This window comes from Dysidea avara, chromosome 9, assembly GCF_963678975.1.
Source record: "Dysidea avara chromosome 9, odDysAvar1.4, whole genome shotgun sequence".
Lineage (NCBI taxonomy): Eukaryota > Metazoa > Porifera > Demospongiae > Dictyoceratida > Dysideidae > Dysidea > Dysidea avara.
In genome coordinates this window covers 4761748-4778338 of record NC_089280.1, presented here as the reverse complement: position 1 = coordinate 4778338, position 16591 = coordinate 4761748, and the positions used below count along the sequence as shown (strand labels likewise).

The window sequence follows — 16591 nt, the reverse complement described above, 5'->3', positions numbered from 1 at the left end:
TCAACCCATCTGATCAGTGTCCCCCACCATCTGCTGGCGTGCATCGGCAGCTCTGCAAATGAATGACATTAGGGATTGCTAGCTACGCCTATACACATTAGTCCAATTACTGATGGCTACTAGAGTTGACACTGATCTTACTCTTTGTGGTGTGAACCCTACAGGAAAGGAAATTGGTCGCGGTGCTTATGGGAATGTTTGAGGTTGACTATCAAGGGACACTGTGTGCTGCCAAGGAGGTACACGCGTTACTATTATTATATTGTGTACTGTGCAGGAATCATGATGCACAGGCGTAATTATAAAAGTGTCCAAATCTCAGTGTATGTGGGAGTGTTAACAATGTTCTGGGATAGATTTAATCACTAAAGGGTAGATTATTCCATAGTTTAATTACTGAAGGAAAGAAGGAAAATTTAAAACTATTCTCTAGTATTTAGTTGATTAAAATAGCCACTTTGTAGAAAGGAGGGAACGGGAGTTAAAACAATCATCTGGAATATCAGCTAAATGATGAATGATTTTATACAGCATTTGTAATTTTTAATTTTTTCTGCTCTGCAGGGTGGGTAGATCGAGATCAGTTAACATTGTGGAAACACTGGAGAATCTAGAAAAGTCTGTATAACACTTTCTTGCGGCAGATCTCTGTACAGCTTCTAATCGATTAATGTTAACACATGTGTGTGGGTCCCAGACTGTGGAAGCATACTCCATAATAGGGCGAACCATTGCTTTATAAATATTACATTTAATTGTGGGAGGGAATTGATAAAGATTAATATGTATATAAGAATGCATTAATTCTGGTGGATTTACTAGCAACCTGCATAACTGTTTTATGTATTCGTTCCAGATAAGATGTTGATCAATGACTACACCTAGATATTTAGCATGAGTAACCACTTAGATATGTTTATCTTGTTTGATATTCGTAGGAATTCACATTTGATTGGATTAAAGGTCATAAGCCACTTGTGTGCCCACTGTGTTAAGGAGTCAAGATCACATTGTAATTGATGGCAGTCCTCCACGGAGTAGATATTTGAGTAAAGTATAACATCGTCAGCACAAAGTCAAAATTTACTTGAGACATGTAAATGTTGGAAGGTCATTGATAAATAGCAATGGAGCCAGAACAGTATTATTACAATATTCACAAGATGACGAGCTTCACAAGATCACAACTGTTTATCTTAGCGAATGTCAAATTTAGAGTGCCATTCGCCACCCCTGTGTCATGCAATTCTTAGGTCAGTAATGTTGTTTTGTCGCGTGACCATGTACTCTACCATGTTTGCTTGGATCACTCTCAATCATAATATAGTGGGGTTGCAATGATGTGAAATAGATCAGAGTACTGAAAATTTCCTGAACCTGAAAACCCTGAAAATTTCTAGTTCCATCACTGTAATACAGTATGGAGTATAAAAAAAAATCAGGAAGATCTGCAATAGGCTTGGGCCAATTATGTTTTGAAAATATAGCCTGTTATGCTTTTGAGCAGTGCTCAAAAATCCAGCCTATTATGCTCAAAATTATATGCTTTCAAAATCGTGATCATGCTCTAGAGTTGCTGTGTTTTAATAGAGACTTAGAGTATATCAGCCTTTCTTGACTGCTGTATTAGAGTAAGTGACATGCTTTTGCTGGCCTATTGTGCTCAAAATTATTCAGGCATAATTGGTGCAAACCTAGTCTGCAACATTGCGATTTTTCTCAAAATACAAAGAATGCAATGTTGAATATATCCTGTACATCTCCATATAACTAATCTACGTATAAGCTATACAGCTATTATAGGTTAATATGTTATAGTGTAACTGTTGCAGAAACTTGTGTACCAACTATTTCAGACTAACTACCTGTTAGCTATTGAGTTCATTGTCTGTGATACAGAACTTTCCAAGGTTTGGTCTGAGTAATATGAATAATCGGAAAAGGCTCTATTTATAAATAGCATCTATTTTTTGGTAGTTGCATCCCCTCAAATTGTAAAGCTATTCATCTGCTTTCTAATTTAAATCTTTTCAGGTCAAAGAAAACACTGGAATGATAGTCAGGCTAGGTGATTCATTTTAAAAATTAGATGCAACATCTTAGTGTGTAGATGATAACTTTGTTTAGTGCTTCAATGGTACTGTTCAGAGCCCAGGGCTGGAGTGTTGCTCTGGCTAGTCCAGCAATGCAATCACTGGACCACTTGGTTTTCTAATAGAATAATCATTGTGATACACTCTAATAGAACAATCATTGCTATACACTGTCATACTTTTCAAAAGTTCCTGTGAATCATTTACATTAGGCTAATTGATCATGCATGTCTTGCATTAGCAATTACAAAAAATTGCTTCCAAATCAAGGACTAAACTGACTCTAAAGTTTTGCTTTCAGAATTTTTGTAGCTTCTAGATATGAAACTAAATTAATTAGTACTGTAGCACAAAAATACCAGCAATATATCCTTGATGTTAACAAAAAGAGATTTTGCATGTAAAAATTCTAGAGAGCACATTAGCATGCCGTAAATTATCGTGTAATTGACATGTGAGTCACTTGTTTGAATTTTGGCGCACATCTCTAAAGCGTGAGCTAGTTTAGTGCTGAGATAGTGAGATTCTTATCATGGTGTGTTTTGAAATAGTAGATATGATCAAGACTTATTATTCACTCTTGATATGATGCTATAGGCTATAGGTGGGAGTAGCTATGTCAGAAAACAAATGTGATCAGTGAAGGGGAAACTAACCAATGTGGCCTGAACCGTGCTGGCAATGAGTGTGTGGTAGAGTTGTAGGTTCTTCCTCGTTCTGCTGCAAATATTGTGACAAAGTATTCCAGCGTCCTAGTTCATTGAGTAGACATGTGAAATCTGAATGCTACTCAGAAGCTTCATCCCCCTATGTGTATTGTTGTCACGAATGCTCAGAAAAGTAAGCATGACAAACATTATAATCAATCACTATGCATTAATGCCTTGTATAATCCCAGCATTTATATTATGAGGAAGAGTGTCTAACTTGCAAAGTAACAGCTCAGTCTTTTCTCAGACCAAAGGCTTTGCCCTCATCAACACCAGTTGACAGTTCTCTATCCCCAGTGGAGAAGATGCTGATTTGAGTGAAAAATGAACTTTACTCAGGGTGTTTGTACAGGCCATGCTCAGAGAGTTAGACACTCTCCCATATAAATTTTATGAACTCTTGATTAAAGTAATTACATCCTTGCAGGGTTAAGGACATTAAAGATTTGCTAAGTCATATTCAAAAAAGGCACAATATTAAAACAAACAGTTCTGTACATAAATTTAGTTCAACTACTGAACTTGAAAAATGGAAAGAAGAGGAGGAAATTTCAAGCAGGCCACACTTCGTTACTAAGAGAGCAGCAAGGATTACTTTAAACACTAAACATGTGTACTACTATTGCAACACATAATTTTTTGCTAACTAGATAATAGTTGTTAGCTATTAGGGGTGGTGGAGCAGGTAACCAAACTGCAGTGATGACTGTTCAATGTGAAATGTTACTAACTGCAGGACAAGCTCTAGCCAAATTAAGTTGAGTAGGCCCCCTAGGGTTTTTAGGTATGCAATATGTTTATCATGGTGGGTGTGGGGCCGTATGATGCCATGATACATTGGATCCACTGAGTAAGCATTCCTTAGTACATTACATAGTATTCATACCAGACTTGTTGGCCAGTTGTACATGTGACATATAGTTATGAAACATTGTAAACTTGTATATGTGACCTAGTCAGGAAAACCGATCTTATCGCCTATTTTAAAGTATCGAAAAATGCTAGTTTTAAGTATTTAGTGTGCTGTAGCTCGCCAATGGTTGAAGCTATGTGATAGTTTACAAGTTTGAGGGTAAGTTTCACTTAACAAAGCAGCAGACTCATATGTATAGTTATTGGGCTTCTTATGTGCACTAGTTAAGATGAGTTTAGTTCTGAAAAGTTGGGTTTGCATAGCCTACTCACTCCCCCTCCAGAGCTGATGTTGAACTGTAGGGCAAATCCTTGTTTGATTCCTTTATTAGAATAGTCACTTGACTGCTTTATTAGAGTATTTCCATCACTTTCATAAAATGGGAGTTCAAAGTACACACTGTATGATTAATGTTAGTTAAGTGTAACTGCATTCATAGTGCTAAATTGTAGTGGTATATGGTTGTTTGGTGTGGTAACTTTCCAGTGCAGCAATAACATGTGACTGAGCTAGCAACACTACATTTAAAGAGGGGGGACCGAGCTACAGAATTTTGGCTAAACCTGCCACCAAGGGTTGGCTTTGGTAATGAGTGTTGTATGTTATGAGATAGTATACTTTTTACTTTATTCCTTTTCATTAAATAGCTAATTACCAAAATATAGAAAACTGATTGTTTTATTAAAGTCCATCATTTTTACACTTGCTTTTCTACTACATATGTTCGAAGAGCAAGTATATGGGCCACTTGCTATAGAACTGGTACCACTGCCAATACTAATAGCTATGCATTTAGAGGCATTTCACCGAAAGCTGAAAGTTGTGTATCATTGTAACAAACAAAATCAGCGTCTTGACTATTTACTTCACATTTTATCATATTTAAATGACTGTGATTATCAGATGAGGTGTGAACGATGCGATGTTTGTATGCATATGTATTCTTGCTTGATGCCACATTGCACTATACCATGTGCAAGCATGTGCATTTGGTGTGCATGCACCACAGCCAAAGTAGGGATGAACGGGATGATCAAGTAATGCAGCTGCACAGAGACAGTATTGAGCAAGATGATCAGATGTTGCAGCAACACAGCCTAAGTAGTGATGAACAGGTGTTGCAGCTGTCCAGCTATACTGATGAACTGAATGATCAGGTGTTGAACAGTTTTTACAGTGAAAGTCATCACCACTGGTAGATACACAGTCACAGTGGGCCCACATGTTCAAATTTCACAGGCAACCCATCAATAAAGTTGCTTGCCGCTGTAGTTTTGCCATCTTCCTTAAACACACGCTACAAACTAAGATGTCAAAACTAGATAACACTTGTTTGCTGGACAAAATTTCCTCATTTGTCTGCTTTTTACAACCAGTTTGCATTTTCTTTCTATTTCTTCTTGTCAAGTAAAAATGTTTCTGCTTCTCATTGTTGGCATTTGGTGAACATCTTTTCTTGATAGGTATATCACATGTATATTCACTGTTACTATGGCTAGCCAATGATGCTTGGACTGTCATTAAAGCACTATGATTTGCATGAAGCACAACTGAAAACTGACCTACACTGCAAAACTTCTATGATATCATGTGTTGGTCAGTGGTTGTGTTGCTATAGCAGCTGTCTTACATTTGCTTATCAAACCATTTATAAAACTGCTGTCTATAATTACTGTATGTTACAGGCTTGTAACTAAACATGCTATCATCATTAAATTTTTTTCAACTGACCTATGCCAACCCAAATCTGATAGCTTTTGCTTCTAGCTATCAGATTTCACTGATTGGATTTCACTTTTTTCCCATTTTCTCTACTTTCACTGATTGGCTGGGGACCCTTGCTTCTAGCTTTATCAATTTCCACACCCACCTGACTTGCTTTTGGTAAGGCCAACAATTGTAAAGTCCTTGTTTCCTGTCCTAGTCAGACAAAAAATACGGCTAGTATTTATTATATTGTTAAAACCTATTATTTAATATCAAGGAGATTAAAGGGAGCCCATTAACTTCAAATTGCTTTTTTCTCTTAAATTCAGAAGAGCTAGATTCAAGGTTAGTTGTAATTTGCTAAGATTCAAACCTCTAGTAGGGATTTCCAACTAAATTAAAAAGTTTACATTCCTTAAAATCTTTGGTATGACAAATATTGTGCATTTTTAGAATCGTTTTAGTGCAAACCTCACCTTAATCAGTGGTTCCAATCTAGAGATACAAACAAAGAAGTTGGTAGAGTGGTGATTTTTGTGTACGACATATTTAGGGCTTTTCTGTACATTAGCATGGCACCAAGCACAATATCCAAAATGCCATAACTTTTAACAGGAATCTCCTAATGACATGAAGTTTTCACCACCTAACCACTCATTGTAGTAAAATGCATGAGATAAATAAAACCTTTCTAAAGTGACCTTTCTAAAGTTGTTTTCTCAAGGAAACAACAACATCATGGGATTCGAACTTTGCAGCAGGCTGATGCTCTACCACTTGGCTACACAACACATGCACGTATGTACATATATATATATATGTACCACTTTCACACCTCAGATCAAAGGAAAGCCAGTGCATATATATATCACATATTGCACTGACTCAAAATATTAACGAGATATACACAGTGCGTATATCTCGTTAAGGCAGTGCGCATATCTCGTTACACACTGCCTTAACGAGATATACGCACTGCATATATCTCGTTAACTTGAGACATTGCATACCTAATAGGTGTGCACACTATATCCAGAAATCATCAGATTTCTTTGATGTTTTACTGTTATCCTCTTCTCTTATATAGGGAATCAAGCAAGCTGTGATTGTGGGATTGAATTCTGCCAAACAACCTGTGATTGTGGGATTCAATTTTAATACATTAGCAGTACTTTGTTTTTTACTTTTGTAAATGTAGCAATTAAAGTAATATAATTAACACTAGTTTCTTAAAATTGCTATATTAGCAATAATAAAATCAAACTACAGTTTGATGTATTAAAATTGAACCCCACCATCACAGCTTACTTGGTTCCCTATATAAGAGAAGGGTATAGCAACTAAAGATTTTGCCAATTAGGTGAGTCTACATGCTAAAGTAGAACATATTAGTTATACCATGGGCACTCGTGCTTTGCTTTGCTTATTCGTCATGCTATTCGTCAATTAGCTACTGAAAGAAAAAAAAATTAGCTACTGAGCTATATTTGTAGGCTAGCCAGCACAACTCTATGAAACAACTGATCCTGACTGGGTGCCCACTTTATACTGACATGGCCGGGCCATAAAGTTTCTGTTCCTGATCCAGAAAGGCACAACAGGGCTGAACAATGGGCTAAAAGGAAGAAAGTTGTTTCTGATTCTGAGGATGTTGGCAATACTAGTTCTGTAGCAGTAGCTAGTACAACCACCAAAACAACCGCGAATCGGATGGATGTCAGACAGATAACGCTTTCATGCTGGAGTACATACAGTTACAGAGGGATAATGACAGGCTAAGAAAAGAGAATGATGAGCTTAAAATGATAGAATCATACTTAGAAAGAACTCACATATCCAGTGAGCACTTGCAACAGAGCGATCACTTACTGAAATTTTACACAGGTAGTTAACACATATTTTTGCCATAATGTAGATTATGACTTTAGTCTTTACAGGTATTGCTGAGTGGTGTGTTTTTAAGGCTTTGTTTGACCTTGTATCATCGGCCTTACCTGATAACACAAAGTTATCAAAAATGTCTATCTTAATCATGTTCTTCATGAAACTTCGCCTAAATTTAATGGATGGAGACCTTGCATTCCGATTTGGGGTGCATTGTAGCACTGTATCTAGATATTTTCACCAGGTATTGGATGTAATGGCTGTGAATACTGCTCCTTTTATCAAATGGCCTGACAGAGATACTCTACGTCAAACAATGCCCACAGCATTTAGAAAGTTTTTTAAGAAGTGTGCAGTTATAATAGACTGCACTGAAATTTTCATAGAGAGACCATCAGATTTACTGGCACGTGCACAAGTTTGGAGTAATTACAAGCATCACTCCACTATTAAATTCTTGATTGAAATTACCCCACAACAAACAATTTCTCATTATATCAAAATGTGTTGGTGGGCAGATGTCAGATAAAGAAATTACTGAACAATCTGGCTTAATTCAACATTTGCTTCCAGGTAAGATGTATTACCATCATTGTGCATTTTACAACACTGTTAACTGTTTAGGTGATGTGATATTAGGCTTTAAATGTGATGACTATGCAAGAATGGCTATGGCTAAAGTGAAGATTCCTCCCTTCACAAAGGGAAAGAAGCAGCTAGAGAAAGTAGAAGTTGACTGGAGCCGAGAATTGTCTGTAGTTTGAATACATGTAGAGAGGGTGATAGGTGTTCTTAAACAAAAGTACACTATATTACAAGGAACATTACCAATTAGACTAATTGTTGGTGATGAAAATGACAGTACCATTGATAAAATTGTAAGTGTATGCTGTGCATGTGTAAACTTGTGTCGATCAGTTGTTAGTCAAGATTAAAATTTAGGATTTATAGCTGAGTCTTTATTGAGATTCTTTTTGGAGCCTTTACCTTTGGTAAATTGTGGCAGTTTTCGACAAGATGGACAATACCAATGATTTTTAGGGGGGCATCTGATTCGTAGACAGTCAAAATGGAACCACTTTATAGGGCACTCTTCATTGTCACATAATACCATGCCACCAAAGCTTGGTTCTTGACAGTAACACCATAATCTTGTGATGTCTTCATCTTCACAATCCAGGTGGTATTCAGTTGATACTGTTCTTGGTACAACATTTGTTGTGTCAGCCACTGGTCTCCTTGTGTACCACTTCCTGATGATTTCTGGGAGCATTCCATAGACAAAATAGTCATATAGTGTTTCCAGCTTTTGTTCAAAAAAATCATTGTCTGCCTTAATCCTTTCGATAATAAACCCACTTTCGCTCCACACAACAAAATCACAATATGTTACTTTACAGATAGCCATTTGCATTTGAACTTGATAAAAATACGCATGTTCTCTTTTTAATTTCCATTTTCCATCATCATTTTTCTCCATATAATAGTTTGTATCAGCTGATGTATCATCTGGTAATGCATCCTTAAAACAAATGGGCATTTGATCTCTAGCACTCTGTGCCCATCTTTGCAACATGAACAATTTACCAAACCATCAGGTGATGCACCCAAATATGGCCGGTCAGCATCAATAAACAAGCCAGCTTCAGAGCACTGAAAATGTTTGTGTTTTGTAATGGCTTGTTGCTTGTAAGCATCAAAGGCAACCTTTTTATGATCACAACCCCACCTATTGTGTATGTATAAATGCATATAACTCATGATCAGATGACAAAATATTATAAATTTAGCTACTCACTTTGTTGCTTTTGTTGTGAACTTATGAACTTCTGGATAGCACAATCTTTTGATTAAACTTTGGGAAGGTGAAAGTAAGCTCGTTGCAGTCACTGCCTTAAAGTTTGAGGCAGTGATCCTTCCTGCTCTGTGTATAAACCAACTCTTAGTTGATGACTGCATGGCCCCTGGTCACTTCGTCTAATTTTGCAACTTGTTCAGCAGTCACCTACAGCATACAGTAATGACAGAATTACTATGAAAAATGGTAGCCATGCATGACAAACCTTGATGGTAGCAATGGTTCTCTCACATTCAGTTAGAAGGTCATGATATTGAAGAGTCAGTGCCTCTGGATTGTACAGCTCCATCATTGCTGTAGGGTAGATTGATTGACTCAAAATAGGAATAAAATTGTCGCTATGTGGAGGCGAAATCTTTAGTATTCCAGGCTTTCTTATTGTGTAATTGTTAATTACATCATAAAAAGTGTTCAATTCAGCATCTGATGGGTCAGATATCTCTGCAGTGGAGGTATTATTTTGTGATGATGTAGCATCTGTACTACCACTATCACATCTCTGCCTTTTACCACTTGAGGATCGAAACTTTATTTCACAAATTTTTGCTGGGGTAACCTATAATTGGAGATACAAAATGTTATACATATAAGCAGCTAGTTATATGAATCATTTTATTATGCAATGTGGGCAATACACTTTCAAAACTTTTATCTATATTTACTTACACTCTTTGCAGGTGGAAGCCACATGCATCTTTGTGATGTAACTGATGCTGATCTCTGTCGTATACTGTTAGCAGCCACAAGACTGGAAATAATGGCAGCAATATGGGAACAGGCTTCTCCTAATCTATACAATTTCATAGATAACATCCTTTCTTTTTATTATTATTATTATTATTGTTACTGAGCAGACAGCACAGCTGATATGCTCAGGAAAAAAAAGCAACCATAAAATGAATTTAGCTACGTAGTTACAAAGATTACAGTTATTGAGTTCCATACAATGTTTGCAGTTCCGCTGAAAAAGAGTCAATATTGTTGCTCTCAATGATGGAAGATGGTAAGTTGTTCCAATCCTTAATTGATCTGGAGAAAAAGCTCTGTTGGTATGAATAGGTGGATGAGTTTGGTAGAATAAAATGATGTGGGTGATATAGTCTGGTGGATCTTGTCATTGAAATAAAATGAAGGGGAATTGACAGTGAATAACCTTGATGTATAATTTTAAGAAGTGCTTGTAATCTGGATATTTTACGTCTCAGCTGAAGGCTTGGCCAAGAAAGATGCTGTAACATAGCTGTGACTGAGCTGAATCGATTGAAATTATTTAGGACCCATCTAGCTGCCCTACGCTGTACTTTCTCTAGCTGTTGAATATTGTTATGGTGGTATGGGTCCCAGATGACTGCAGCGTATTCCATTGACGGTCGTACTATTGTAAGGTAGGCTGTTGCTTTGATGTTAGACGAGCAGCAACTCAGATTGCATTTCAAGAAGTTTAATGTTTTATTGGCCTTAGCAGCTATATTACTAATATGTGGAGACCATGATAGTTTGTTATCCAGTATAACACCAAGGTAGGAGTGTTGGTTTGATGTACCCAAGTTGTGATTGTTTAGCTTGTAGTTGAAAATGATTGGTGATAATGATCTGGTAAACCGCATAATAGTACATTTGGTTACATTGAATCTTAATTGCCACTTAGTTGCCCATTCATGTAGTTGATCAAGATCATGCTGAAGTTGAATGGCATCCTCCTTGGTGGTGATAATTCTGTAAAGTAAACAATCATCAGCAAATAACCGTAGTGGCGAATTTACATGTTCTGTTATATCATTAATGTATAGAAAAACATCAAAGGGCCAAGGACTGTCCCTTGAGGGACTCCTGAGTGAACAGCTATTGAGTCAGAAAAAGTACCGTCCAAAGCTACTTGCTGTGACCTTCTGGTCAGCCAAGTATTGACCCACTGACAGATATGATCGTTGATACCATAGTGTCTTAATTTAAATAATCTTTGATGTGGGACACTATCAAACGCTTTAGCAAAGTCAAGGAGAATGACATCGGTTTGTTTCTGTTGGTCTAGAGCATGTGACAAGTCTTCTATCAGTGAAATAAGTTGGGTAACACAAGAGTGCTAGGATCTGAAGCCGTGCTTGGTATCACTGAGAATGTTGTTAGAGTTTAAATGATTCATTATGGAATGATATATAATATGTTTCATAGTTTTGGAGCATACAGAAGTCAATGATATTGGTCGGCAGTTTGCGGTACTAGTACGGTTTCCTTCCTTGAAAACCGGACATACATTGGCCATGAGCCAATCAGAAGGTAGTATACCTGTGTCTAGTGATTGAGTGAATATAACTTGCAGTATAGGAGATATTTCGTTTGCACAATTCTTCAAGATATATGGATGAATGTTGTCTGGTCCACTGACTTTGTTGGTATCTAATAGGGATAATTGATGTTGTATACCAGCCACTGAAAATTTAATACTTGGCACAGTAGGCAGAGCATTCACAGGGTTGTTGCAACCATTCATGGAAGGGATATTTGATAAGTTTTCTTTAGTGAAGACTGACTCAAAATAGTTGTTCAATGCATTGGCTTTACTCTTTGTATCTGAGATAGATTCACCATCTACAATTTGGGGTGGAGATATTATGGTAGTCCTTACGTTTTGCTCTAATATACTTCAAAAATTGTCTACGATTTCCATTAAATGAGTTGTCAAACATTCTATTAAAATAATTATTGTGTGCTACTTTAATCTTGCTATTTGTAGAGTTTTTAATCTTGCGATAGGCATTCTGGTCATTACTAGGTTTGGTTCTTTTAGCTATGTTGTATAATTGTTTGCATCTCTTCATATCTCTCTGTTTATCCATGGTAATTTGGAGTTGGAACGTCTAGTTTTGTATGGCATGTGCTTTGCAACACTGTCATTGATTACACCTTTTAGATCAGTCCAGTTTTGTTCGACAGTTTTATGGTAAGGATCATTCCCAAGAAAATAAGTTTGAAATTCAAGTAGGTCTCTTTCAATATTCTCAAGATTAGCTCGGTGGTATAAAGCAACTTTGTGTTCAGATTTAGTATTAATATTTGTATTATCAAGAGTTAATATGTGACCGGATTTCATATAACAAGGCTTCCACACACACAAAATTAAACTTACGATTTTACCAGAAATGGATTGCTGGTCTAATACACTATCATATTTCACACTGTACTACCTTCAGCACCGGCAAGTCTGGTTTCTGTAGCAGCTTTCTTCCGACCCTGTCAAAGCCACGAGTGTGAGATTGGCACCATTAAATGGCCATGGCTTTGTGATAATGGTGTGTAGTGAGCTGGGACTTCACAGAGAGCTCGCCAATAGTGTTCTCAGTCACTTTGGAGTAATTTGAGGGCCATGGAGGGCCATAGAGAGCCCAAACTTGGCCTCTGGATTCCAATCATCTTCTTACTCCATTTTATACCCGTATATTAAGACCACCGTCCACCCCCACCCTCGCACCCTGTTACTACCATCTGTGATATTATTACCCGCTCGAAAAAAGCTGCTCAAAACAGGGCAAAGTTTGGGTATCAGAAATGTATACACCCACTCAGTGATAGCTAGTGAACAGATGAACAATTGGTGCAAATTTTGTTTGCACAGCTGTAGGCACTGGGAAGTTATTACACAATGATTCCTTAAAATCGCCATATCTCCTAACAAAGCTTTGTGCGTCGAAGCCTTGTTTTGTCAAATTCAGTCACATATTATTAACTCTTGGTATTATCTATATTATAATGGAAGACAACAGCCTTGTGATCCGACATTCCTGGTGCAGTAGTTAAGTCCAAAATGGTAGAAGAGGTAGAAAGTACAAGATCAAGTATGTTGCTGTTTCTATATATATATATATATATATATATATATATAAATATATATATATATAAATATATATATATATATATATATATATATTTGTTAATGTACAAACTCAATCATGAGTATATTTGTACATATGTAGTTAGTTACTTATTTACAAATTTATATAATTATTAAATAAATCCAGAGATGGAGCTTGGATAATATGATCATCTAGTTGGTTCCATAATTTTATTGTAAAAGGAAATAAGCATCTATCCTTGTTGGCAACTGGAGAAATCTTTGATGGTGACCTCTAGTTGTGGTGTTGCTTGGTCTAAACTGTTGGTGCACATTAATATCTACCATGTCATTAATTATTTTATACATTAGTGAGGCTCTCAATTTATTTCTTCGCTTCTCCAATGTGTGCCATTGTAAACTGTTCAACATTTCTGTCACACTAGCTGTTCTATTATAGTTATTCATCACAAACCTTGCTGCTCTTCTCTGTACCATTTCTAATTTATAGATGTTATGTTCATGGTATGGGGACCACACTGTACTGGCATATTCTAGAATGGGGCAAACAAATGTATCATAGCAGTAGCATTTAACTGTTGCAGGACACTTTGCTAGATTCCGTTGTAAAAGACTTCTTACTGAGTTTGCTTTTGCAGTGATCATGTTAACATGTTGTGTCCATTTAAGATTTTTGTCGATAATGACACCCAGATACATAGTCGGAGTATTGACAAATTGATTAAGGCCAATATCATTAATTTGATCAAGAAATACATTATTTAGTTCTACTCCATAGCTAGGATTAGAGGCAACCTGACCACTTTCATCTAACCAATTAATACCTGGAAGGTTGAAACCACCCATTACTATTATATTAGGTAGTTCAGTAAACCTACGTGTAAGAGTGTTCAAAGATAATCCCAATTGCAGTATGGGGTCAATGGACAGGTCTGGTGGACGATAAAATGAGCAAACATACAGGGGCGGATCCAGAGTTTGGAAAGAAGGGGGGCACCTTGCTGAAAAAAGTTGAAGAGCAAAAAAAAAAAAAAAAGTCACAACAATAATAGCTAGTTATCCTTTACCGAATATATTATATCACGTATGTTATGTAAAATAAAATCCTATTTATAGCTTCATAGGTAAGCTGCACTGCCTCATGAACATTGTGACTGCTTTATTAGAGTAATTGACTGCTCTATTAGAGTATCTCAATCTTGTATGCAACTTCTTGAAGGGGGAGGGGGGGAATTTGCCCCAAATGCCCCATCTTGGATCCGCCATTGACATAAATGGGGGCCCTTCTAGAAGGAGTCACTTTTGCCCAAATGATTTCAGCATTTACATCCAATTCAGGTTCTTCATATAGATCTAGGCCTTCCTTAATGCATAAGAATATACCTCCAGCAGCCTCTACTTGATCCTTTCTTAATACAGTATGTAGGAGGAAAAATTTCTGTGTTGTAATAAGAACTATCAAGATGTGATTTACAGCCACAAATAATATGAGGGTTGTGCTCATCAATTAAGGCTTGGAAATGAGCTCTTTTTCCGGAACTGCGTAAACTACAACAATTTAGACTCAAGATTTTTAGTTTAGTATGAATGGGATTTTGGAAATTTGAAGCATTGTAACTACTTGTAGCTGAGCAGTCATCAGGAAGACTGCTCCTGTGAGCGTGGTTGTTGTGTGTGAGTTATGTTCATTGGTTGAGCTGACGAATTCGAAGCTGTAGATGAAGAGTGTTTAAAAACTGCATTAATAACCTCTCCATTAAGTTAACTGTTGACAAAAATATGATTGCTGCTAAGTTTGATTTGTTTACGGTTATGACCAGCCTTGATTAGGGACCATCTTTCCTTTAGTAAAACTGACTCTATTGCTCTTTCTTGTGGTGACATATCAGGTTTGATAATCAATGGGGAAGGTAAGGAACTTTTGTTTGCTAAAATTGTATTTACGTCCATGGTACGTTGGAGTTTAATTAAGATGGGCCGTGGCCTAGATTGATTTTGTTTGAATTTCCCAAGACGAAAGCAGTCGATTATGTGATCAGGGTTTATCTGAACCTTTATACTACTAAGGGTTTCTAAAATGGCTTTAACATCATTCTGTTGTCTTTTGTGTCTAGATGTTTTTTGAAGAGCATTCATCGATACCATACAAAACAACATTGGATTTCCAATCAGGCATTTGTTGAGTAGGATTGGCTGTATGTCTATCAAGGGCATTTGACGTTGTTTGGATTTGGTCAACCAGCTTTGTCTCCTGCAACTACAAGGTTTCTATTTTATTAGACAAATCGGACACAGCCTTTTTGATTTTGCAGTGTGCTGAAGCTAGTTGCTCAAGATCTGCTGATAAGGTTGAGACAGTTAGATCTGGTTGGGGTAGCCCAGCCTGGTGGATCATCCAATCATTAATGATACTTTTGAGACGAGTTAGACAATCATTAATATTGCAGCAGTACACACAGTTGTTGATTTCAGATAGAGTGTTGATTGCGTTGTACTGTTCTTGAGAAACATTATCACAATTAGCATGTACCCACATACGACATAAATCACATTGTATGGCATCATCATCTTCCTCACATTTCTTATTACATTTCCCACATACATCTAATTGCTTATAACACATAGTGGCACTTATCTGGTGAATCATCAAGTCCAGCTTTTCTCTTCTTGCTTCCAGCATTATCAGCCATTTCAGTGTATTAGGACTAGAAAACTCTAATTAAAGCCCACCTGCCAATGAAAAAGAAAAATGCGTCAAAGTTGACTGCAATTAAATGGATAAAACCGACTGGCCTGTTAAATGTACTGTTAAGGAAGAAGCACAGTCACAGTACCACAACTGGGCCACTTCAGGGGTTGCTTCAGGATACTCCACTTCAGGAAATGCATACTCACTACGCGGGAGACCTTTTCAATATCCAGTGGGAGGAATAGCAGACACTTGAAGTCTAAAACAAGCCTCAAATGAAGAGGACGTACAGAGCGAAAAGAAATCATCCACACGCGAACCACAACCGCTTTCACATGATCCCATCATGTTATGCAAACATACATACCCTGCCATGCAATTACAGTGTGCTGTTAATATCTCTCCATCCTCTTCTAGTACAACCCATGGTATAAGTGGTGTTCCAGAAGTCCTTTGTGAATGCATAACCTATATAATATGTGATGGTTTGAAACAGCGTAACTGGCCCATGATAAACTAACCTTTCCCTTTATCAAAAATCTCTTTTGTTGAGGTCCAGCACAGTTGTGTAATTTCAGCCCATGTACCCATCCAGCCCTTAGAAAACTTTCACCGTCAAGCATTCCTTTCCATGCCTGCAGGTGTGCATGTTATTGTTTATTTAACCCAGGCTATAGCTGTATCAATAATTAAGTTCTCTTGAAATGAAGTGTATAGCTATACAGCACTAATAGAAGCCTACTATCAAGGTCAACTGACTTTCATTACACTGCTGAACTCATTTATCAGCATTGAACTTATTTACACACCCTATGATGCAGTGGCGTAGCCAGGGATAAATTTTTACCGAGGCAAAATTTATACATTGACCTAATTGAAAGGATCTG

General features: G+C 37.0%; 1 protein-coding gene and 1 pseudogene across 1 annotated transcript; one reads left to right on the top strand and one right to left on the bottom strand.

The window, feature by feature from the left end:
• The first annotated feature begins 7159 nt into the window (after positions 1-7159).
• On the top strand, positions 7160-8242 carry LOC136266579 (uncharacterized; annotated as a pseudogene).
• Positions 8243-8387: 145 nt separating this feature from the next.
• Positions 8388-16335, bottom strand: LOC136266578 (uncharacterized). Its single transcript, XM_066061579.1, has 9 exons — positions 16226-16335; positions 16072-16172; positions 9832-9955; positions 9371-9721; positions 9262-9312; positions 9106-9200; positions 8895-9036; positions 8701-8829; positions 8388-8570 (listed from the first exon to the last, which is right to left on the bottom strand). The coding sequence occupies exons 1-9, from the start codon at positions 16325-16327 to the stop codon at positions 8388-8390; spliced, it is 1278 nt and encodes a 425-aa protein (XP_065917651.1). The 5' UTR covers positions 16328-16335.
• Between the last annotated feature and the right edge of the window lie 256 nt (positions 16336-16591).